Source organism: Ascaphus truei, chromosome 4, assembly GCF_040206685.1.
Source record: "Ascaphus truei isolate aAscTru1 chromosome 4, aAscTru1.hap1, whole genome shotgun sequence".
Classification (NCBI taxonomy): Eukaryota; Metazoa; Chordata; class Amphibia; order Anura; family Ascaphidae; genus Ascaphus; species Ascaphus truei.
Genome location: NC_134486.1, coordinates 98,451,658 through 98,477,572, shown reverse-complemented (window position 1 = coordinate 98,477,572; position 25,915 = coordinate 98,451,658). Strand labels below are relative to the sequence as shown.

The 25,915-nt window shown below is 42.8% G+C and overlaps 1 protein-coding gene across 6 annotated transcripts in view; it reads left to right on the top strand.

The window, feature by feature from the left end:
- CFAP61 (cilia and flagella associated protein 61) overlaps nt 1-25,915 on the top strand; it is a 346,774-nt gene that overhangs the window by 249,571 nt on the left and 71,288 nt on the right. For all 6 annotated transcript variants that reach the window (XM_075596251.1, XM_075596250.1, XM_075596248.1 and 3 more), the window contains 3 exons: nt 17,286-17,578; nt 18,943-19,270; nt 24,332-24,420. In XM_075596251.1, coding sequence (XP_075452366.1) covers nt 17,286-17,578; nt 18,943-19,270; nt 24,332-24,420 — 710 coding nt within the window. The remainder of the gene's footprint in view (nt 1-17,285; nt 17,579-18,942; nt 19,271-24,331; nt 24,421-25,915) is intronic.

Sequence of the window (25,915 nt, the reverse complement as noted above, 5' to 3'; positions counted from 1 at the left end):
AAAAAAAAATGTTTCATTTGTCATGCCTTGTTTTTCGAGTTCATTAACAACATGTTGTCATTTTTTGGGTAACCAGCATATGTGCTAGAAAAAAAAAAGACTAGATGCCGTTTAATTATCTGTAATTATTATACAACAAAAATTGAAAGTTCTGAAAGCAATGTATGGCTTAACTCATTAGCTAACTAATTAAAGAATAATTTAATTAGCAAGTGTACTTTGCAATTATGTGAGAAAATATGTTTCCTTTGTGAAGCACTGAAAAGCACTGGAGAGAAATAGAAGCCTAAATTAGAAATCATTTTCCACATATTTATCATTATTTTTTCAATATCTTCTTCAGCTTGCAGTCATTTACTCGAATAATGGAACACATATTAAATGTCAGTGATTTGTGGTTCATTGTTTACCTAAGATCGCATTGTAGTGACTATCATGCACATATCCTCCTGCTTTTTCAGGTTTATTTCCTCTTATAACCCCTCTGAAAAATAAGCAGCTGTTGCCCTATATACAGTCCATAGTCTGAGAATGCTTGGGAATAACAGAGGCTCAGGAAGGAAGATGATGAAGATAGGGTTTAATCAGAGCAGAGACGAGCAATCCGAGGTTATTCTCAGGCAGTAACTTAAGGGGTAGGCAAAGTCCAGAGGAGATCTGAGGTCATTCACAGGCAGGCAGCAGTATAATTTAAAGGGTTAGGCAAAGTCCAGAAGCATTCAGAGGTCATAAAACAGAAGCATGCAGTAAATGCTTAGCTTGAGACTACGCAGGAGAATGAGTGTGAATTGTCCTGGGAAAGAGTTGCAACCCTAAATAGGGCTCAACAGGAAGTGGGAGAGTCCTAAATCGCAATGCGATTGTAGTTCTCCTGCATCTCCAGCCTAGTGGACAACTGCAACATTGCAGCCAGAATAAGTTCCCATGAGGGCAGGATTTCTTAATACTACAAATCCTGGCCAAGCACAGATGAACTGGTCTTACACACAGCACTTTGTTAATTGCTGAACTCTATCAGTCAAGATTTGAAGCATTCTATGGCATAACATTTTTTGGGTGTTTGTGTGTGTGTGTGTGGGGGGGGGGGGTTCTGTTAAATATATTGAGCATCTAAAAATTGTCTTTGTGACCCTTACACTGTAAATACGTAAAGGGGTAGTCTTAGAGTGGATTCACTAAACTCCTTTAGGCCACTTAACATGGCGTTAAATAGAGTTAACGTCACGTTGTTAGTAAGACTGTATTCACTATGGACTACAACGTAATGTTCAGCAATGTCTTGTCGCATAAAGAGCATATAAGGTCCTCAGACCTTCATCAGGGCAGTGCTACCATGTAGATGATGACACAGTTTAAATACAGTGGAAATTGGAAGTGCAACTTCGCAGAGAGCCCGTGAAACCCAAACAATACAGAGCTGTAGCATAGTTCCCAAGCAAAAGCTTCACAACAAACTCCTGTGTAGGCACAGTGATGTAGCTAAAAACAAGTTTCAGGTGCTGACCCACCAGTTTGTGTATAAAAACTACAAATCATTTTCGTGTGTGAATATATAAGGAATAGGAAAAAAATATATAAGCAAATAGTAAATATAAAAAACACATATATTGAACTAAGTACCAAAATACTTTAGTGACAAAACAAGTCCAGGAATACAACTAGGGAATAATCCCCACTGAAGTTGGTAATCCAACACTGTACGTGAAATAACAAAAAGGTTGGTGAGCTACGACTCCCATTAAATCGACTTGTTGCAGTGCTGCAGATCTAATTCCTGCCCTCGGAATGTGTTAACTCACACTTTGTAGTTCTGATGCGCTATATCCACTTAGCCAGTCATGTATGTGTACAAAGTATGCATACCACTCCACTCACTTCCAGTCAGACTCCATCTCTTCTGTTCAGTCAGTTTAGATCTTGAGGGTGCTGAATGGTTTGTAGTCCCTTTTCATCAGTCATCAGGGTGACTGGATCGAACTGGTTCCCAGCAGCAAATGCATCGTAGATCTGAATACAGCCCTCAGTGCATGTTACCTCATACCACGTTCTTCTGACGTGTAGTGGTAATTTATCCAATCAGATTTGATTACAGCATACTCATAGTTCTCCACTCACTTTCAACTATTAACGTCAATTGATTCACTCTGAGAGAGTACTGCATATATTGCAATTCATTGTCACCAGTGTTCAGGATGGATAGATCAACCTTCTCAATCCGCAGTAATGAATGGTGGCCAGTCCTGCGTTAGAATAGAACTTGTCAGAACAGTGTCCTGTTCTGCATTCATCCAAATGTTCAGCACATAAACAAATAATGGCTCCAAGGCTGGAGAAAGCCTGTATTGGAGACATATCATATTTGGTTCAATTCTATGTCTTCCTCATATCCTGCATACGCTTTGTTTGGTACAGTACTCCAAATCTAGTTCAGTAACACTCAAGTCACCAATGCTAAATTATCCAAATTGCATTATGAACATGGAAGAAATGACAATCGAATCACAGCCCATCCACTTGGTGCCAGTGTATCCAGACCAAATATGAGGCGATCCTCCAATTGTAAGTTTGTGTGTGTGTGTGTGTGTGTGTGTGTGTGTGTGTGTGTGTGTGTGTGTGTGTGTGTGTGTGTGTGTGTGTGTGTGTGTGTGTGTGTGTGTGTGTGTATATATATAATAAAAAAATAAATAGATGATACCGTTCTGTGGCTAACGAAATGCTTTTATTTGTGCGATAGCCACAGAACGGTGTAATCTATTTATTTTTTGATTATTGAAGCTCGGCTAACACGGTACTGATACCTCTACATGAATATATATATATATATATATATATATATTATTACAAAAACACACACAGTATACCGCATGCACGACATATAATAAGGTACGCAAAAGCTGTCATGTGTTTTGTATTATATCAATAGACCGCGGTGCTCCAGGGATAGTAAATATGAGAACAACACAAAAGATTCCCTAAGGGAGCACACGGGTGTACAAAAAGTATAACAAATGTATTAATTGACATAGAAACGGGGGAGAATTTTTTTTTTTTAAATTGGAAGGGGACTCCAAACAAACTCCTCAAGTGACCAGGTGGTCCAGAGAATAACACTGGAGCATATCATGAATTGATAGCTATGACCTTAAATAGATCACAGAAAAAAATTGCGATCCATATGTTCAAAGAGAAAAATGCCGTCACTTACTCTAAATAAACCAGGTACTAAGGGGCTAGAGAAAGAGCCAAGCATATACAAGCAGTAGTCACTGTACTGCAAGCACACAGGAAATACAGTCTAAATAGACTACAACTACTAGAAGCAGATGATACTAACTAGTAGCAGAAAAATCACTGAATAAGCGATAGAGAGTCCTGTTGCAATGTTTAGAGTATTAACTCAGCATAAGGTCAGTCCAGGTAAGAACAAGAGTCCATGATACATCACCAAATTGATAAGACGGTAGATGGAATAACACAGTCCCTAGAACATGATGAGAAGAGAGGGGTCCCCCAACCAAGCTTCCACTCCTACGCGTTTCAACGGTGGTCTTCTTCTGGGAGTGGAGCTCCACTCCCAGAAGAAGACTGCAGTCGAAATGCGTTGGCGTGGGAGCTTGGTTGGGGGACCCCTCTCCTCATCATGTTCTAGGGACTGTGTTATTCCATCTATTATACAGAACAGTGGGCACTTTTATAGCAGGCATAGGCATATATTGGCAAGTACACACATCATAGGAAATAAATAAAGTTTTATCTTACCCAAACTCATTGGATCAGAGCAAAAAAAAGAAGCAGCACACTGCAGGTAAGAGTATCAAAATAGTCTATTGTACACACAAACCAACGTTCCAGTCCTTACAGCAGAACATTCATCAGGATGGGGATGAAGGTCCTGCTGTAAGGAATTAAACATTGTTTTTTGTGTACACTTACCTGCGATGTGCTGCTTCATTTTTTTCCCCCTCTGATCCATGGGACTGGGTAAGATACAACTCTATCTATCTATCTACACAGCATTTTTATTAATTACTTAAGTTACAGATGAGACTGTAGGCTGACCTCAGTTCTTAGCTATTGCCCGTTTTTGGTGCGTACACTACCGACACACTTTATTGAAGTGTGGTCGGTACCGCAAGCCGGGAAATCTCCCGGCTTGCTAGTGGCCGCCCCTCGGCGTGCCGCGCGTCATAGACGCGCGGTCACGCGTCATCGGGAGCGTGCGCCCGCTGCACGCGTGTCCAGGGGCTCCCCGAGGGAGCCCTGGTGTCCCGCGATCGCGGGACAGCGGCAGGGGGTTCCGGGGGACCCGGCGGACCCGGCAGCGGTAGGGAGAGCGCCCCGATCGGAGGGCGCTCTTCCGCTGCTTCGGCGTGCGCCCGTCACACTCGGGCGCGCGCCAGGCTACTGCTGCGGCACAGAACGGGCAAATGCTCGAATAAACTGTGCCGCAGCAGTAATTAGAATGTCAAGTCTTGCTTATCTCTGCCGCCTGTTTTGGAAGGAGACATAGGGGCCTATGCAGAGAGCAGCGCTATTTCGAAATTCGCCATTTTTTGGAGAAAATCGCGCAGAAAACAGCAGAAAATGGCGAGTTCCGAAAAACGCGCCAATTTTTCTTTTCTATTTGTAAAACTCACCTCGCGGCTGGCGAGAACCTCAATCTCGCCAGTTTTAAAAATATCCTAATGCAGAGAGGCGCGAACGGCATCTAGCGGCTGTTCGCGCCAATAAAATGGCGCGATTGTCTCCTTTTTGCCTCGCCAGAAAAAATTGGCAAGAAGCTGCCGCTCGCGGCCATTGCAATGGGCAAAAAAAAGGCGCGAATTTGTTTTTACACGTTTCTGAAGCGCGCATCTCGCCAATTTAAACTCGCCACACGCATCCATGTTAAACATAGCAGAATTCGCACTTTTCTGCATATGGAGAATAAAACTCTCCAAAAAAGGTACTTTTTACTAAATTCGCCATTTTTAAAATTCGCTGCTCTCTGCATAGGCCCCATACAGTATGCAAGGTTGAAGCAAGCCATTGTTCTAAGTAAATTAAAGTGTATTTGATAAATGCAGTAAAATTCTTCAGATTATTCCAGTAGGATTTGTTCCATGGCGATACCAGCAGCAGTGGTAGTAAAGAAAGCAATGATCATGGCACATAGAGCAGGGAAATTTCAATTATTTGCTCATTAGAAGATATAATTGATAAATTACCTTTAAATTATTAGGTAGGAAACATATATTTATATACAGATGCAGCCACCAGTATCCAACCACTTGCCTGGGAAATAGCAAAATAAATTGGATTTGGGTTAAAAAAAAACAAAACTGAGACATTTACTACGGTGAAGCGCTATGTACATTAATGGCGCTAGATAAAGGCATGCATATATACATACAAGAGCAGAACATTGTACCATTTATAACTCCCTTGTGTTTGGCACTGAAGTATAACTAACCCTTTGATTTCAACATAGGGGCCTATGCAGAGAGCAGCGCTATTTCGAAATTCGCCATTTTTTGGAGAAAATCGCGCAGAAAACAGCAGAAAATGGCGAGTTCCGAAAAACGCGCCAATTTTTCTTTTCTATTTGTAAAACTCGCCTCGCGGCTGGCGAGAACCTCAATCTCGCCAGTTTAAAAAAATATCCTAATGCAGAGAGCCGCGAACGGCATCTAGCGGCTGTTCGCGCCAATAAAATGGCGCGATTGTCTCCTTTTTGCCTCGCCAGAAAAAATTGGCAAGAAGCTGCCGCTCGCAGCCATTGCAATGGGAAAAAAAAGGCGCAAATTTGTTTTTACACGTTTCTGAAGCGCGCATCTCGCCAATTTAAACTCGCCACACGCATCCATGTTAAACATAGCAGAATTCGCACTTTTCTGCATATGGAGAATAAAACTCTCCAAAAAAGCTACTTTTTACTAAATTCGCCATTTTTCAAATTCGCTGCTCTCTGCATAGGCCCCATAATATATTATGAGGCCAAATGCATCCACTTGTGCTGGATTTAGTGATCACTCTTAATCGCATATTTTGAAAACGTTGCCCTCTGATGTTTTAAGCTAAGCTTTTAGCCACAAAATGAAGGAGTAATCAATTCATCTGTTTGTGCAAGTGGTGGATATTTGTTTATCAGGTAACTGGCCCTAGTTAATTGTGTGGTTCAGTAGTTACACACTAAAATTGAGCTGCCCCACTTTATGTAAAAATAAATGTAATCGACTCCCCAATTACCTGAAATTAGCCATTTAAGAAATGTTTAACCATTTCACTACCAGAACAACCAGCAACACATTGAGGGGATATTTTGCTTGTGGAAGAGGTCTGTAAACCTCTCAAACCCCTTCAAAGCATCTAGTTACCAGGAGAGCCTTTCAAATATAAGATTTCTTTAAAAATGCTGATATTTGTCTGATCGTATCAGATCGTTTAAACCCCATCACATAGGAAGACCGTCCCTTTAATGACTGATTGCCTAACAATGTTAAATGTCAAATGTATTTACCGATGAAAAATGCAATGGATGGATTGCTGCTTTAATAATAATATACTAGAATGTATTAAATCTGGTGTTAACCGCTTTTTGCTACATCTGTGCTTTTTTTTTTTTTTAATTTAAATGTAAAGGTAAAAAAATAAAATAAAAACACAGTAATAGTCTTTTTGTCTTCAGCTGTCAGGAAGCCTGCCAATTTTAGAAATAAAGCTCTTTTCCAAATATGCAGTGCTTATTATAATATTAGCTCCTTTTGTAGCGCTCCCTTTCCAGCTGCTTAATTATACTGTGCATATAGTATTAATTATAGTATTTATTCATCCATGGGGCTTGTAATTTGATTTCCCCCTAAATATGGTGTTTCAAGTGTCCTATGAAGTCCCTTCCTCTTCTCTGGAAAAAGGTAAAATCTGACATTTTCATTTACATTACAATAATATAATTAGGTAGATGGACATTTTTGCTCTTAGAAGACTATTCGGGGATTGACAACAGCAATGGACAACTAGTTCCAGCATCATTCAGTAGATAACTGACAGAGGAAATAAGGATCTTTTTTACTCTGGGTCTCTGTGAGTCATTCACACTAAAAAAAAGCATATGCTGAAAAAAGCCAGTGTTGGATTCCCCAGTCATCTGCTGCATTATAGAGGTTGTTGGGAACACAAGCACACAACTCTCTATACTTGAAACCAGACTGGAATTTGTGTCCCTCCCCATGTCTCTATTTTGCTAAGTATTACATTTATTAGTAAAAAAAATCTCTACACCAGTGGTTTCCAACCATTGTTTGCTTAAGGAACCCTAAGTGAAATTCTGAGGAATCCCCAACCATCTCTAATAGCGACTCTGTGATGAGATGCATTGTAAATACTTCTGTATTGGAAAAAAAATTGGGACACAGGATTGGTACCGCAGGCCAGCGGGGACCCGCAAGGGCCACCCAAGGGCCCACAGACACCCGCAGGGACCACATGAGGACCCCCGGACTCTGGTATCAATCATGTGGGGGTAGAGGAGGGGGGTATTAGTGTTTATTGTGGATTGCGGCGGTCGTGTCTCCTGCTTCCCAGCAAGTTCTCACCACCTTCACGCCAACTTTTCCTGGCGTGCGGAGCCCTATTCCTAATAACCTCACTTAGTATTCCAGCCCTATTCCTAATAACCTCACTTAGTATCCAGCCCTATTCCTAATAACATCACTTAAGATTCCAGCCCTATTCCTAATAACCTCACTTAGTATCCAGCCCTATTCCTAATAACATCACTTAATATTCCAGCCCTATTCCTAATAACCTCACTTAGTATCCAGCCCTATTCCTAATAACCTCACTTAATATTCCAGCCCTATTCCTAATAACCTCACTTAGTATCCAGCCCTATTCCTAACAACCTCACTTAATATTCCAGCCCTATTCCTAATAACCTCACTTAGTATCCAGCCCTATTCCTAATAACCTCACTTAATATTCCAGCCCTATTAGGAATAGGGCTCAGATATTAGGAATAGGGCTGAAATACTAAATGAGGTTATTAGAAATAGGGCTCAGATACTGAGTAAGGTTATTAGGAATATTATAAAATAAATAAAATAATAATTTATAAATTATACTTTATAAGTAAAATAAAAAAATTCAAATTTACATTATTTTTCTCAAAAGGTAGAAAAAGTAATCATTTTGACTCTACACCAATGTATTTTATATGATTTTGTATCTATTTCTTGACCTACAATCACAGAAATGTATCACTTCTGTTACTTCCTTCATATTAATGTCCATTACAAGGGTATATATCCTTAATAGATAAGCTCAGTTTTAAAAATATCATGAAGTTAAGGACTTTGTGTAACAGCATTTCTGCAGGAACAGATTGTTGACTGGTTCATAAAACATGTATGCTTTATAATTATTAATTATATCAAGGTACTGTATGGGCAGAGAAGCAAGGTAAAAAACAAAAGAGACGTTGAACTAGATAGTTGTTCCTTTGCCATGCCAGGGAAGTCTGAGTCACTGTGGCACTTGTTTATGTGAATGCTTAGGTTAGGACTTCCAGAGTTTTCAGTCACCTTGCTATAGGATAAATAGTGAATACAATTATATGTTTGTTTATTTGTTTCCTTTAACACTTCCCAGTGTTCTGCTGCTCATTATAGAGGTGGAAGATGAGCAGACTGGGTATCTATTAAGTATACTCTAGATCCACAAAAGGGTGCTAAACTTTCGCATGCCTTCGATCCTTTTCATATGAATGGGATTAATGGCGTGCCAAAATGTAGCACCCTTTGGTGGATTTGAGCCTAACAATGCTGTTCAATTGAAAAAACTCGGTGTTTTATGGGAACCTATTAATCGGCTAAGCAGACTACATTTATGCCAGTGCAGACCGTTTATGTATATCAAGTGACTTGTTCTGTATAGCACCTCTGGCTCTATATATTTAATTCCCATTTTGTATACTAACACAAGTTTTAAAAAAATTAGAGTAAAGATATGTACAAAATTGAGAAGTGTTGAAAATTACTTATTTGGTATTTTATAGATAAACGGGCAGTCTGGAAGTTTAATATATACTCCCAGATGTGTTGAAGTTTATTTTCTTGTGCGTCTAAAATACTAAACTAAATAAGAAAAGATGATGCTATTTACTCTGCAGGCTCTATCTCAGTAGGGTAAAGATTGGTTTTAGATAACTAATCAGATACAGGATTTTGACCTACGTAACTTCCAGAATATAATCTGAGGTGGGGTATAATACACAGGACTATGGAACAAGCACAAAAATGTAAAAAAAGAAAAACTATTGTATAATCCGCAGTGCCGTATAAATAGGGTGACCAGATTTTGAAAATGAAAAACCGGGACACACAATTATATGTATATATATATTTTTTTTTTTTACATTAACAGTTTATTTATTGTATTACACTTATACTTTACTACCATTAGTCCTTGTTACGTGTGTGTGTGTGTGTGTGTGTGTGTGTGTGTGTGTGTGTGTGTGTGTGTGTGTGTGTGTGTGTGTGTGTGTGTGTGTGTGTGTGTGTGTGTGTGTGTGTGTGTGTGTGTGTGTGTTAATTACCTCACTAAATCGAACAAAAAAAAAGCCAGATGTGAATGACTTCTGAACCCCTTAACCAGTGTCTGGATGCCCCCTCTTCACAATTTCTAAAGCAGCAATCCTGCCTGGGATCGCACCTGATCCGCAGTCCCTCAAGGTACTATACTAGAGGGGAGGTGTTCCCTACCTGTCTTCCGATGTCTCCCGTGTGAAACTTGAGTCAGATCTGGAAGAAAGCAGTATAGGTTATTTTGGTGTAGGTATACGGCAGTTAAGATAAGACAGAGAGAGTGGGTGACAGACTGAGTGAGTGAGACAGAGAGACAGAGACAGACACAGAGAGAGACAGAGACAGACACAGAGAGAGACAGAGACAGACACAGAGAGAGACAGACACAGAGAGAGAGACAGACAGAGAGAGACAGACAGTCAGTGACAGACAGAGAGACAGTCAGTGACAGAGAGACAGTCAGTGACAGAGAGAGAGACAGTGACAGAGAGAGAGACAATGACAGAGAGAGAGACAGTGACAGAGAGAGAGACAGTGACAGAGAGAGAGACCGTGACAGAGAGACAGGATGACAGAACAGAGAGACAGGAGGACAGAACAGAGAGACAGGAGGACAGAACAGAGAGACAGGAGGAGAGAGAGACAGACAGAGAGACAGAGACGACAGACAGATGACAGACGAACAGACAGATGAGAGACAGATGAGACAGAATAGAGAGAACAGAGACCGAGAGAGAGAGAGACAGACAGAGAGACAGACAGAGAGACTGCCTGACACTTTGGTCGACAGACTGCCTGACACTGTTGGTGACAGACTGCCTGACACTTGGGTGGGTGGGTGGCTGACAGACTGCCTGACACTTGGGTGGGTGGGTGACTGCCTGACTGTCTGACACGTGGATGGGTGACCGACTGAATCATGGGTGGGTGACACGTTTGACTGACACGTGGGTGAGTGGGTTGGTGTCTGTATAGATTTTGTCACTGATACACACAGACACTGGGAGGGGGCAGTCACACACACACTGGGGGGGGGGCAGTCACACACACACACACACAGAATGGGAGGGGGGCAGACACACACACACAGAATGGGAGGGGGCAGACACACACACACACACAGACTGGGAGGGGGACAGACACAAACCCACACACACACACAGTGGGAGGGGGCACACACACTGGGAGAGGGGCACACACACACTGGGAGAGGGGCAGACAGACACACACACAGACACACAGACTGTGAGGGGGCAGTAACACACACACACACACATTGGCCCCACACACTCACAGACTGGGAAGGGGGCCAGTCACACACACACACAGACTGGGAGGGGGGGCAGTCACACACACTGGGAGGGGGCAGTCACACACACACTGGGAGGGGGGCAGTCACACACACACAGACTGGGAGGGGGGCAGTCACACACACACAGACTGGGAGGGGGGCAGTCACACACACACAGACTGGGAGGGGGGCAGTCACACACACTGGGAGGGGGGGCAGTCACACACACACTGGGAGGGGGGCAGTCACACACAAACTGGGAGGGGGGCAGTCACACACACATTGGGAGGGGGGCAGTCACACACACACTGGGAGGGGGGGCAGTCACACACACACTGGGAGGGGGGCAGTCACACACACACTGCTAGGGGGGGCAGTCACACACACACTGCTAGGGGGGGCAGTCACACACACACTGGGAGGGGGGGCAGTCACAAACACACTGGGAGGGGGGCAGTCACACACACTGGGGGGGGGGCAGTCACACACACTGGGAGGGGGGCAGTCACACACACACAGAGACTGGGAGGGGGGGCAGTCACACACACACAGAGACTGGGAGGGGGGGCAGTCACACACACACACAGACTGGGAGGGGGGACAGTCACACACACACATGGACTGGGAGGGGGGCAGTCACACACACAGACTGGAAGAGGGGGCACACAGACTCGGACTCGGAGGGGGCACACGGGCACACAGAGGGAGGGGGCACACAGACTCGGAGGGGGGCAGTCACACACACTCAGACTGTGAGTGGGGGCAGTCACACACAGACTGGGAGTGGGGGAAGTCACACACAGACTGGGAGTGGGGGCAGTCACACACAGACTGGGAGGGGGGGCAGTCACACACAGACTGGGAGGGGGGCAGTCACACACACTGGGAGGGGGGCAGTCACACACAGACTGGGAGGGTTGGCAGTCACACACAAACTTGGAGGGGGGGCAGTCACACACAAACTGGGAGAGGGGCAGTCACACGCAGACTGGGAGGGGGGCAGTCACACACAGACTGGGGGGGGGCAGTCACACACAGACTGGGAGGGAGGGCAGTCACACACAGACTGGGAGGGAGGGCAGTCACACACAGACTGGGAGGGGGGGCAGTCACACACACACAGGGAGGGGAGGCAGTCACACACACACTGGGAGGGGGGGCAGTCACACACACACAGACTGGGAGGGGGGGCAGTCACACACACACAGTCTGGGAGGGGGGCAGTCACACACACACAGACTGGGAGGGGGGGCAGTCACACACACACAGGCGACATGGGGCTTACCTGTAGTGCCACTGTAGGGAGCCAGAAGTAGTGAGGCTTTTTTCCAGTCTGCCGTGTCAGTTGCCAGCTGTGAGCCTTCCTTCTGACACACACACACGCACACACACTTCAACTCACTACATCCGTCCCCGATACTAAGCCCCGCCCACGGCATATCCTGACCTCCAACCAATCCCCTGCTTCTACTCTAAAGCCCGGCCCCCCGGCATCCTGCTATTGGGGAAAAAAAAAATACTCACGGCAGCCGCATCCTCACGCTGCCCTCGCGCACCGCCACATCCTCCTCACGCTACCCTCGCGCACCACCGCATCCTCCTCACGCTGCCCCCGCGCACCGCCGCCGACTCGCGCACGGGACCAGTCACCAGGGGCAAAACCCGGGACATTTTCGGGACAGACTGTCAACTGGGACAGCACAGGAAAAACCGGGACTGTCCCGGCAAAACCGGGACGAATGGTCACCCTACGTATAAACCACAACTGAAATTGAAAACAATAAATTAAAAAAAACTTAAGCACAACTAAAAAGAATACATACCAGAAATCTTCAGATGTTATACTTTTATTCAAAACTGCTGTGCAACCAAAAAGAAATGCATACCAATCTTCAGATGCTATTGTATACTCTTATACTTTTATTAAAAACCGTCAAACTCAGAATCGTCCGTGTCCGAGCAAAACATTTGTGAATATTCGCTGTTTTAGAGATCATGGTCTTCATTTTCAGTGAGCCCGCCATTGTTGCTACGATCTTCTGAATCAGATGACTTAGAAATTCACACTTTTCGGAAGGCATTTGTCATCGTTCGAGTAGTTACGTCATCCCAGGTTTCCTTCACCCAACATGTTACTTCGGAAAGTGTTGCTCAGCACATATTTCCAGTCTTTGAGTACGTGTGAAGTCCTTCAAACATCCATTTTTCTCAACGTTTTTACAAAGCATTAGTAAGACCACACCTTGAATATGGGGTACAATTTTTGGCACCACTCCTTAGAAAATACATTATGGAACTAGAGAGAGGGCAGAGAAGAGCCAGCAAATTAATAAAGGGGATAGACAATCTAATTTATTCGGAGAGGCTAGCTATATTAGATGTATTTACAATAGAAAAGAGTCGTCTAAGAGGCGATATGATAACTATATACAAATATATTCGGGGACAGTACAGGGAGCTTTCAAAAGAACTATTCATCCCAAGGGCAGTACAAAGGACTCAGGGACATCCCTTAGGGTTGGAGGGAAGGAGATTTCACCAGCAACAAAGGAAAGGTTTCTTTACAGTAAGGGCAGTTAAAATGTGGAATAAATTAGCCATGGAGACTGTGATGGCAGATACACTAGATTTGTTAAAAAAAAGGTTGGACATCTTTTTAGAAAGGAAAGGTATACAGGGATATAACAAATAAGTAGACATGGGAAGAATGTTGATCAAGGCAATAATCCGATTGCCAATTCTTGGAGTCAGGAAGGAATTTATTTTTCCCCTTGTAAGAGACGTGTGCAGACGTACGCAATGGAGACCGTTTAAAGTGATTGAAAAACCACTCCTTATTGTGTTCCCCACATGGTGTCCAGCCACCTTGTCATAATACTCACGTTCATCCAACCCTTTTTGTTTAATTCGACTATAACCCCTTTAGGAAACATTTCCTTGGGTATAGTTTTCTTTGTAAAAATTATCAGAGGATCCAACATTCCTCCAAAAGCAGAGCAAGCTAAAACAGTAAAGTTTGATTTTTCATGACCTGTTGTTTTAATGGAAATAGTGCTACTTCCACAAGCCTCAACAGTATGGCTTGGAGGATAGTCAAAACTAAGCGGCACCTCGTCCATGTTTATAATCTGACTGGGACTATAATTAGATCTCTTGACAGCATATTTCGTAAATTTCAGAAAAGCCTCTGCCTTCTTTTCCTAGTCGGCAGGAAGACTTTGACTGACGGTTATTCTGTTGCGCATCCTTACATTTTTGCAGCCCATGAAATGATAGCACCACGAGGGCCCACCTTGAAAACTTTGCAGTCCCATTTTTCAAGCCGTTATTTGAGCCTTGACCGAATCTTCACAATGGAGATTGGGAGACCAGCTTCTCGTTGAACAGTGATCCATCTAAAGAGGTTTTCTTCTAAAGACCGGCGAAGCTGGGAGTCCGTGGCATTGCGTTCGTCGTGGAGATTGGGAGTCCAGCTTCTCGTTGAACAGTGATCCATCTAAAGAGGTTTTCTTCTAAAGACCGGCCAGGCTGGGTGTCCGTGGCATTGCATTCGTCGTCGCTTTTCTGCTTTCGCGAGCAGTTCTTTGTTATTTCTCCAAAAACAAACGTTGCTTTCGTCCACTTCAAATAACTTTCCCACTTCACGATTCCCGGTCTTTTCCATCTTTTTCACGACTTAAGTTTAAATTCGGCGGTCTAACTCGCACTTTTTCATTTCCCCGACATTTTGTAAATAATGGATTTTCTAATGTATTTTTTATGAGAATACACCCACATTCACCAGAAATAGTGATTCTGGAATCTGCAAACAAGGACACAGCGGGTTATCTATGAAAAGCCTTAAAATGCCCCTGCCCAATGAGCCTTGTGGGAGGAGGTGAAAAACTTCATGAAAATGTTTTTGCAGATAATCTGCAGTGCTCTATTTGCTCACTTTTAACAACAGATAATCTGACAGTACTATTTAATTAAACGGACACAAGCACAATTTTATGATTTAATTAGGTTTTTGCCAAGTAGTTTTAATACTTAAAAATGATATTTCAGTAAAATAGAGGCCTAATTTGAACAAGGCAATAAGTGTTAGTGCATATTTCGGCATGTGAGCTGAAATAACGTAGCAGAAATTGGTTTGTGTGAGCTGTGTCCTATCAAAATAAGGCTGCAGAAAACCATAATGCTATAGCAAATGTTAACACACCTGTGCAATAGCTGCAGGATTGTAGTCACATTTCCTTATTGCAGAGTTGGCTCAAGTAGGAAAGGTCGTGTCAGGGCAACAGAAATCATCTTTCAGGTTCTCTCTGAAAAGAAATAAAATGTGTGGGAGTGTGACCTATGTACACGTGTAAATAAGATTAGCCATATTACTCTGTTATATCGTATTAATGTTCCTTTTCCACAGTACCTAAGATTATGTATACTCATACTATAATGACTGTGCATAGAAATATGACAGCAATTTGGGGAAAAATGTGGTAGGTGGTAAATTCACCACTTTGTAGTCCACTGGAAATGCAGTCTAGATCATCTGGCTAATATATTTAACATATTTACACTGCGTTCAGAAAAAAGGGACACCTTTCGTTTTTCATCATATTTTATATATTTATCGCTCAATCTCCATGAAAATGTGCACAATTGTACGTCTCTTATGTAGTATATCACTATATAAGGCTGGGGCCATGGTACCGCAGACCGTGCGGACGCGTCTGCACGCTGAGCGAACAGACTGCCTTAAGGCAGTGTTCACGTCCATGCGGCATGCGTGTGCGCAGAAGCGGGAGGGGGCGCGCATTGCGCAAGAAATCAGTTTAAACTGATTTCTTGGCGCGACAGTGTCCTCTCCTGCTGCAAGAGCAGTCACCCTTGCAGCAGGAGAAGTGCTTGTGATTATGCTAGATGTCTTATACCCTGTGGTCTGATTTCACACTAGTTATATCCTCTCTACTTTTTCTTTGTCATACTCTTAGATTGATTACTTAGAGGTGCTTTGTGTGCGTAATCTGCTAGGGTTGCTGTTTCATTGTGTTGGGGCTTTGGGGAAGGGAAATACCTCTGTGTCCCCTTTTGGGGTCCTGAGGGAACGGGCCTGAGGAAGGGGTTTGTCCCCAAAACGTTGCCCCCCTGCTTATCCCCATTTTTTGCCCCCCCCCCTCCTTGTTTCTCCCTCCTCCCCACCCCCTCCTCCCATTGTGTGATATTATGTTTTTTGCATACTATGTTTTTTTGCAGTATGTATTTTAGACGCTTTTGTGTTGGTCACATCGATCCGTGGATTTGACTTGTGTTGACATTAAATATCTTTTTTTGATTTGGCAATTACCTACTCTTGAGATTCATTCTACTAGTTAGTGAGTGCTGGAACTATTATTACTGTTTTGTTTACTAAGATTACTATAAAGTTTGAATTCAAAGTGTGTGTTCAAAATGTCCTTCATCTGCTGGAATGCAAGCTGGATGGTGAGAACGTCATTGTATAATAAAGCATTGATCCAGTTGCTCCCACTCCTGAACGATATGTGGTTTTACAAATTCGTTTTTTCAGTCCTAGCGACCAACCTTTATCAGGAAACACTTTATGTAAGCGTTTTGGCCAATAATTCTTGCTCTGTTTCAAGGATTTTATAACATGCTTATCTTCTTCGCTAACACCGTTTTGTAACTATGCACTTGATGAGGTCATCATGACATCAACACTTCCAAAGAATATTTATTAGATTATCAACTAATTCTTAAATGTAATAATCCACTGTGACGCATCTATACTGTAATTGCTCAAATTTTCATGAGAATTTAGGGTTTTGTCTGCAAGATATGATGAAAAATAAAAAGGGTCCCGTTTTTTCTGAACACTGTATATATTGTATAAATATTGATATATTGTATATATATTGATAGATATAGCAGACTTACAGGGAGTTTTGTAATCATCGCTTGATAGAAAGATATGCATTAACAGGTTACAAGTACCTTGTTAATAATTCATTATTGGTATGATACATTAATCTAATAACCATCACTGCTGTAACCAATGAATATAAACATGCGAAAAGATACACAGGCCAACACAAGCTTGCATACTGTTATATATTAAAGTGTACATGTGTTCGTTGTTGCTCATATAGGTACTATGGCCCTGCGCACGGAAATCCTCTTGCAGAACAAAAAACCCATGGAAATTGAATTTTTTTGTCTGCAAGACATTTCTTTTTATTTGCACATTACCCAATGCTATCCATCTGTGCCAAGCACACTCTATTTTTGTTCAGATATTTCTCTAAATTATCTTGTTTGGTGTTGCTAGGTAACATTGTTTCAGAGCATCAGATAAATAAGTGGGTCACTAAGAGCAACTCTATCATAAAACGAAATGGTTCTTCTAATTTGGTCTTTTTATGCCCTACAATGCTTCCCTTTTTTTATTTCAGGTAATGTGATTGTGTACGGGAATACAATTGACAGTTACACCACCATTTCCACCCTTTTATCACTCGGAATTAGTGGCGTTCGCATCCACCTGGTACAACCTCCACCTACCTCGAACACTACTTGCTTTAACAACTTGTCAATAGAAGAAGCTGTGCAGAAAGCCTTGTCAGCAGCTGGCGTGACTTCCTACAACAATTGTAAGCTAGCACAATGGAATGATGGTGCTGATCCCGACACTATACAATGTGCTTCTTTCACTACTGACACAAAGCCATTGAGATTACAGTGTTCTGTAAGTAGACATTATGCTGTAAAGGGGTATGTTTTTCAAGCATTAAAAAAAAGTTCTAAATATACTGTACTTGAGGGAGATTTGTCAATTAGATGTGTTTCATCCTGCATTGTTTTGCGAGACCCCACTTACACTATAATCAATGACCTTTCTGATTTGTGCATTGGAAAGCTAATGGTGAGGTAACATAATGTTGCCTGTACCAATATGCAGTGAGTGATTTAGCAAATGTGAATGTGCAAGTGGGCAAAAACTGCAATTATATTGGAAGTGCCATAGCTATAAAATCATTCTTATAAGTAATGTAAAAAAAAAAAAAAATACACCAAAAGTGTACTTTGTAACAAGGTAACATTAGCGTATTATTGTATTTCTGCTACTCGGCAATTGTCTCATTCTCCAAGCCAGTGCTTTGCTCCCCAATCTTTAGATAGACAATAGAATATGTATCCATTTGCATTTTCTTCTGTTTGAAGCCTGTGTAGCACATTAGGACCTCACAAAAATTCAATATTCTCATGATTACAAGAGAGGAGTGTTCTTCAAGACCCATGTAGTGGTGATTCACTCCTCCTCTCTCGTCTAATCTTCCCCATTTTCTCTTTTACCTGGTAGCAATTGCAGTATTTTATATGGTTGGGTCCACTAGAAGGGTTGGTTAGTAAGCTTCCTCCAAAGTTATCGTACTGTGGTGTAGGACATGTCGACATGGCTGCTTCGCCACCGCCGCTTTACAGCCAGGACATTTGGCTGCCACAAATAATGTGCCCTCTATCCCCTTACCCTGTTAACCCCTTAGCCTACAAACCTTAACCAATTACTTCCTTACCCTAAAAACCTTACTAAGTTATCCCTTACCCTAAAAACCTTAACCCCTTACCCTAGAAACCCTGACCTTAACTACTTACGATAAAAACCTTAAACTCTTTCACTAAAAACCCTAACTTTAATTACTCACCATAAAAACATTAACCTCTTACCCTAAAAACCCTAACCTTAACTACTTACCCTAAAAACCTTAACTCGTTAACCCATAACCGTAACCCGTAATGCTAATCACCTGCTTTGGGGCCAAAATGGCCAGCGGGTAAACGGCTGCGGCCAACTTCCCCTCGGCAGCTAAACAGCGGAAACAAAATGGCCATGTCTAAAAGTCCTCTTCTGTCGTACAGTACCTTGGATAGTGGAGAGGGAAGATGATCTCTTTCTGAGGCTTGATATTACCCTCATTTAGAGTGATCCTTCAGGAAATTGTTTGACGTTTATAAAAGAAGTATGTTTTTAATGGTGAAGACAGATAAGAGAGCAGGACAAATATGAAAAATAGTTCATCATTACACATGTACTTCTCATTTGTCTTTTAGGTAGTATTTAATTTTTTTCAGAAGAAAATAGATTATGAAGCCTTCAAAGCAATAAACGATGCATGTCTAGTGTGTGATAAAAGGCTGGTAATTGACACCACATTCCACACAAATGATGTCTCGATAAGGGCCGCAGGCTCCCTGACCAAGTTCTCCAATCGGTATTATGCAAATGAATGGACGCATAGCAATTTCAGCTCAAAAGAAATCGGCTTCCAGCTTGCAGCCAATATGCTTCATCTTTTCGATTCAACGCTTGAGCCAATCTGTGAGCCACCAGAGGATCTCGATAGACTCGTCCCTATCTACAAAGGAGCCAAGATTCAAGGTTTGCAGTACATAGATCACATTTTTAGTGTATATCTATGTTACAGCAAAAATATGCTTGTACAACTGCATGTATGCATGGGCATGCAGAATATACTTCATATTTAGATTGATAGTTTAATTAATTGTGCTCATAAGACTTCTGTTTCAGTTAAAAATGTTTGGTCAATAACCTTTAAAATGAGACATCAAACATTTTTAGGGGTCAAGTAATAAGAATATAAGCACTCATATTTATTTATTTTTCCGACTTTTAAGTTTCATAAACAGTTAAAACTGCAATATTTCCACTAAGACCATTCAATTGTGACCTAAATATCTATTTTATCTATGTACTGGTCCCCCTATTTAAGCTAGGTAAAACAAATATCCTTCAATGTGAAGCTCCAGGTTGAGGAAGAAACACTCCAAGGAATTACAACATAACAAAATATGCATCAAAGTATGCGCAAATAAACTAAAGATGTGTAGTAAACCATGCAGTGCTAGAGTTTAAAAGGGAGTACAAAAGGAGTGAACAAGTGGACAACACCTACTGGCCCTGATTCCTGAATTTTATCTACGCTGGAAAGGAGGATATTATCTATCCCAGACTGCACATCTTAGCTCTTTACTATTGCTGTGATGCTGCCTTTAGTATTTATATTTGCTATGGCCTCACTTCTTTTCAAATTATACACTTCTTTCTACCAGCCTCATTATGTCTCCAACTCTATCCTTATATCTCCATCTCTCCTTTCTTCGCCACTTCTCAGTTCACATGAACTACTTTCTTACCTGCGCCCTCTGTCACTACACAGCTATACCGCCTACACTAAAACACACCCCTACAAATCATCCTCACACATTCTCTTTCTATCCATGCTTCTCCTCCTTGCTTCTGGGGATATCTCTCCCAATCCTGGTCCCTGCCTTATTTCTACATGCTCTTGTCCTCGCCTGCCAAATGCAACTTCTAGTCCTTCTGGTGTCAACCCCTCCAACCTCAAACCCATCCCCTGCCACCCTATCTCCTCTCTCCCTTTCTCCTGTGCCCTTTGGAATGCTCGCTCCCTTTCTAACAAGTTCCTCTCTGTGCATGACTTCTTTCTCTCTCACTCTCTGCTCCTATTTGCTATCACTGAGACCTGGCTCTCTCAGTCTGACTCGGCTCTGGAAGCTGCCCTCTCTTATGGTGGCCTTTCTTTCTCCCACACTCCGTGCCCTGATGGCAGGAGTAGAGGTGTGGGCTTCTCTCTCTGCCGTTACCGAACCCTTCCTATTCCTCCCTCTCTTGCCTTTCCCTCCTTTGAGGCTCACAATGTCCAGATCTTCTCTCCGTGTCCACGTGGCGGTCATCTATCGCCCACCTACCTCTACTCATCCGCCTTCTGCTTTTCTCTCTCACTTTGAATCCTGGCTCTCTTTCTTTCTCTCCTCAGACTCCCCTGTTCTTCTCCTTGGGAACTTCAACTGCCACATTGATGACCCCTTTCTCTCTCTAACCTCTTCTTTTGGCCTTCAACAGTGGACTAGAGCCAGCACCCACAAGGATGGCCACTACCTAGACCTGGTTTCCACTAAAAACTTTTCTCTCTCTGATTTCTCCATTTCCCCTTTTCCTCTCTCTGACCATCCCCTCATCTCATTTTGCTTCTCCCCTTCTCCATCTCCATTTACCCCTCGTTTCTGCAGAAACCTGTGCTCTATTAACCTACCAGCTTTTGATTCCACTTTACGCTCCTCCCTCTCCTCTCTCTCAGTTCTGCTCCAGACCCTGACAACCTGGTCAGGAACTACAACTCTGCCTTATCCTCCTCTCTTGATCAACATGCCCCGCTTTCTCTCTGCAGTCCTCGCCCTTCTAACCCCAGACCCTGGCTAAATTCTCACACGTGCATGCTGCATTCTTCAACTCGTTCCTCTGAACGCCTCTGGAGAAAGACTTCCTTCACTATAAATTTATGCTATCCTGTTTCAACTCTGCCCTCTCTCAGGCTAAACAAACCTACTTTTCTTCACAAATCAACATGCACAAGTCTAACCCACACCAACTCTTCTCTGTCTTTGACTCTCTACTCAGACCACCCTAAGCTGCCTTTTCTTCTTCCTTCATCTCACCCCAGGACATTGCAGACTATTTTAAGGAAAAGGTGGAATCCATACGTCAGAACATCCCCTCTGTTTCCTCCTCCCATCCTACACCGCTTCCTAACTCTCCTCCTGCCTTCCTTGACTCTTTTTTCACTGTCTCAGAGGAGGATGTGTCACTGCTAATCTCCTCTTTTCCCTCTACCACTTGCCCTCTTGACCCCATTCCCTCCCATCTCCTAAAACCTCTTTCTCCTACTAGAATCCCTATGCTCACACACATTTTTAACTCCTCCCTCTACTCTGGTACCGTTTTCTCCTCCTTCAAACATGCAACAGTTATACCATTACTCAAAAACAGCAAACTTGACCCTACCTGTCTTTCTAACTATTGACCTGTCTCCCTCCTGCCTTTTGCCTCTAAACTCCTTGAACGTCTTGTATTCTCTCACTTGCTCCATTTTCTCAACACCTATTCTCTCCTAGACGCTCTACAAGCTGCCAAAGACAGAGGCCATTACACTCTGCTCATATTACTCGACCTCTGCAGCATTTGACACCGTGGACCACCCACTTCTTCACATTCTCCATACTCTTGGTATTGGTAACAAAGCTCTATCCTGGATCTCCTCTTACCTCTCCCATCGTACTTTCAGTGTCTCTTCTGCTAACACCTCCTCCTCCTTTATCGATCTCTCTGTGGTGGTACCTCAGGGTTCTTTCCTGGGACCTCTTCTCTTTTCTCTGTACACACTTTCTCTAGGTGACCTAATCACATCTCTCAGGTTTAAATATCACCTCTTTGCTGATGACATACAAATTAACTTTTCAACCCCTGACCTTACACCTGCTGTACAGACCAAAGTTTCTGAATGTCTCTCTGCAATATCATCCTGGATGGCCCTCCGCTGACTTAACATGGCAAAAACAGAGCTCCTCATACTTCCAAACCTGGCCCTACTAACTCCTTCCACATTACTGTTGGAAGTACTATAATTCACCCAGTAACCAAGCACGCTGCCAAGTGGTCACACTCGACTTCTCTCTCACAATCTCCTCTCACAATCTCCTCTCACATTCAAAACTTATCTAAAACCTGTCGCTTTTTCCGCCGCAATATTACAAAGATACGCCCTTTCCTCTGTTGCTCGACTGCTAAAACTCTGACTCAGGCGCTCATTCTCTCCTGTCTCGATTACTGTAACCTCCTGTTGTCCGGCCTTCATGCCTCTTACCTGTCTCCCCTACAATCTATCCTAAAAGCTGCTGCCAGAATCACTCCACTCTTTCCTAAATCTGTCTCATCGTCTCCCCTGCTGAAATCACTCTCCTGGCTACCTATCAAATCCCGCATCTCGCACTCAATTCTCCTCACTTTTAAGGTTTTACATTCTTCTGCCCCTCCTCATATCTCAGCCCTAATTTCTCGCTATGCACCATCCCGACTCTTGCGTTCTGCTCAAGGATGTCTTCTCTCTACCCCATTTGTATCTAAAGTCCTGTCCCGCCTTAAACCTTTCTCACTGACTGCCCCACACCTCTGGAATGCCCTTCCCCTCAATACCCGACTACCACCCTCTCTATCCACCTTTACGACCCACCTTCAGACACACTTGCTTAAAGAAGCATATGAGTAGCACTGTGGCTAATACTAAACACATGATATAAAGCTTGGCCCCCCTGCAGACCCACTTACCGGAACGCCCTCCTACTGTCTCTGTACGTTCTTCCTATCTACCAATTAGATTGTAAGCTCTTCGGAGCAGGGACTACTCTTCCTAAATGTTACTTATATGTCTGAAGCACTTATTCCCATTATCTGTTATTTGTATTATTTTTTATTGATATGATTGTTACTTGTATTACTACTGTGAAGCGCTATGTGCATTAAGCGCGCAATATAAATAAAGACATACATACATACATACATACATGTGTAAGGAATTAGGCAGCAATTCACAAAAAAACAGAATACAGAAAATAGGATTAGCTCTTCCAAAACTAGGAAGACAGTTAGGGTCAGATCCACAAAAGGGCGCTAAGCCTTAGCAATAGAGATGGGCAAATTTTATTTTCAAATTTGGATCCGCAGCGGATCGGCCAGTTTATTTGGTCCGCGGATTTCAGAGGTCAATGTCAAAAAGGGTGATTTGCGGTTTGCGGATTTTTTATTATTACCAATACACCACAGATGCCATAACCCGTGGACGGATTTGTGGAATCCAATCTGCTGGATTCTACAAATCCATCCACGGGTTGTATCCAATGGCGGATTTTGATGAATCCGTGCGGATTGAATTCCGCCCCAAATCTATTGGCGGATTTTTCACCGCGAAACAGATTTTCATGGTAACATCAGCGAAAGTCCGGGAAACAGATTTGGGCGTATTCGCCCATCTCTACTTAGCATGCCTTTACTCCCATGCATATGAATAGGAGCTGAGGGGTGCCAAAGCTTAGGACACTTTTGTGGATCTGGGCCTTATTCCTACATTCACTTTTTGCTTCAGCTGTTGTTAATCTATTTTTGATAAAGACAACGCTAGCTGATTTAGGAAATACTTACTCCTCTTGATCAATGTCACATTTTCTTAGTGCTGTTGCTTTTCTCCATTTTAGTTCAAACTCAAATGAAATTTTTTATTCTCTTCAATTTACTGTTCATTTTTTGCAAACCGTAGTTTCATTTTATTTTGTTGTCTATATATTTTTAAGACACACCTAGCCCAGGCTCTGTAGAAACTTTCCTTTGCTCTTTACCACTCTATTATTCCACATCATGATAATTGATAACTACATTTCTCCCATGCTTTCCCCAATCATCTTCATTTGTACCAGACACTACATCCCACCGCCTTTGTCCCACATTAGCACTTATGTGGTCAATGAAATATCTTCTCAAACAAAGATCCTGCCCAGATTCTCACATGTGAACTCTCTCATGTAATGACATTGTTCTTTTTCCTTTTTCTTTTATTTCTGTCCTCTTAAGGTGGTATTGTTCCCGGCGGTTATTATTTACATGTTGCCAAACCAGGAATTCCTTTTCCTTTAAAAGCTCAAATGGCACAACCAAATTATGTGAGTATTATTATTACGATTATTTTCAGTGAAACATCATGAATCGCGAGTGGTGGTTAAGTGACACATTTGCCATTTTTTATTTTATGGATTTTTAATTCTGTGCTACTCCAAATGTGGCAGATTTAGCAAGAAAATTCTACTGCAAGATTTCAGAATAAGCATATAATATGATTGTCAATTGTAAGATGAAGATAAACTATATTTTGTGAGTCATTGAACGGATGCCCTAAATTCTATTACTTACCAGGGCGTACAGACGTGAACTATTCTGAGTTGGTGACTTTTCATATTGACTGTAAGAGATTATTTTAGGATTCATTTTGTTAGTGTAACGGTTTTTGTGAACCGGTCTGACCCCCCCAATCTCATATTGGCCCCTGTGGTCTAACCAGTCCCCATTACGGTGTAGTGTCTGGTGGTGCACCTGTTGGCTACAGGACTCCTGAGTCTCCCGCATGATGTTGTATTGGGGATTTGCCAACCCAGACAGGCAGCTGAGGTAGTGTGCTGAGTCCTACCTAGATCCAGTGCAGCGCCTCCACCTCATCAGGGTCCCTTCGGTCACTCGGGGATGGTCCTGGCGAGGAACTCCTCTGTGGTGCCCCTCTCCGTGCAATAACTCCACACTTGCACACGAGAGTGTTGTTAATCAGGGACATGCTTTATTTGTACGGTGGGCCAGCTGCCCTCCACAATGGGGTGTATTCAGCCCTCCATTGTTCACCGTACTTCCCTTTGAAAGGTGTGTCCTCCTAATTTAGGGATTCCCTATCCCCGCAGGGATACTTCACCTGTGCCAGGTCCCTGGTCACAGACTCACAGTCCTTATAATACCCTATCTCTGATCTTCCTCTGATAACTTCTAGACTAGACAGAACTAACTTTTGAGCAGTGCTGTGCCTTATGTATCCTCTGGGGGCTGACACAACTCTGACATCACCAACCAGGGAGTCAGAGCCTGTGACCACTCCCATCCATACATAGGGCACCTCACCAGGGTGTGAGGGCAAACCTCCATAATTACTGCTGGCATGCCCACAACTTACCAGGCCTTACTGTCAGCAGGAGAGATGACTGCAGCCATTTTACAGCATGGTTACATTAGTTTAATGTAACATATTTTATGGAGCTTTATACGTACGTTCATGCAACCATACCTCCACACTGCATGATGCAGCACCTTGAAGGGGCTTTACGGCACAGCTTAGTAACAATGGACTTATATCCCTTCGGGTTTGAACGCTAGATATAACTTCACGTAAGTGCGCCTAGCCCATGGCAATAATTGTTAATCACCTTTGTGTTTGAGACATTCAACAGCATTTTTACTAATCAAAAATAAATAAATAAAGATTGCGATTGCAGTAATCTATAACGATGGGGGAAAGGACAAATAGAAGGAAATGGGGAGGGGAAAGAGAAACATAAACAGTAGACATGAAAAAAAAAAAAGATTGTCCAGAAAAGCGGAAAGCTGATAAAGAAAGAGACC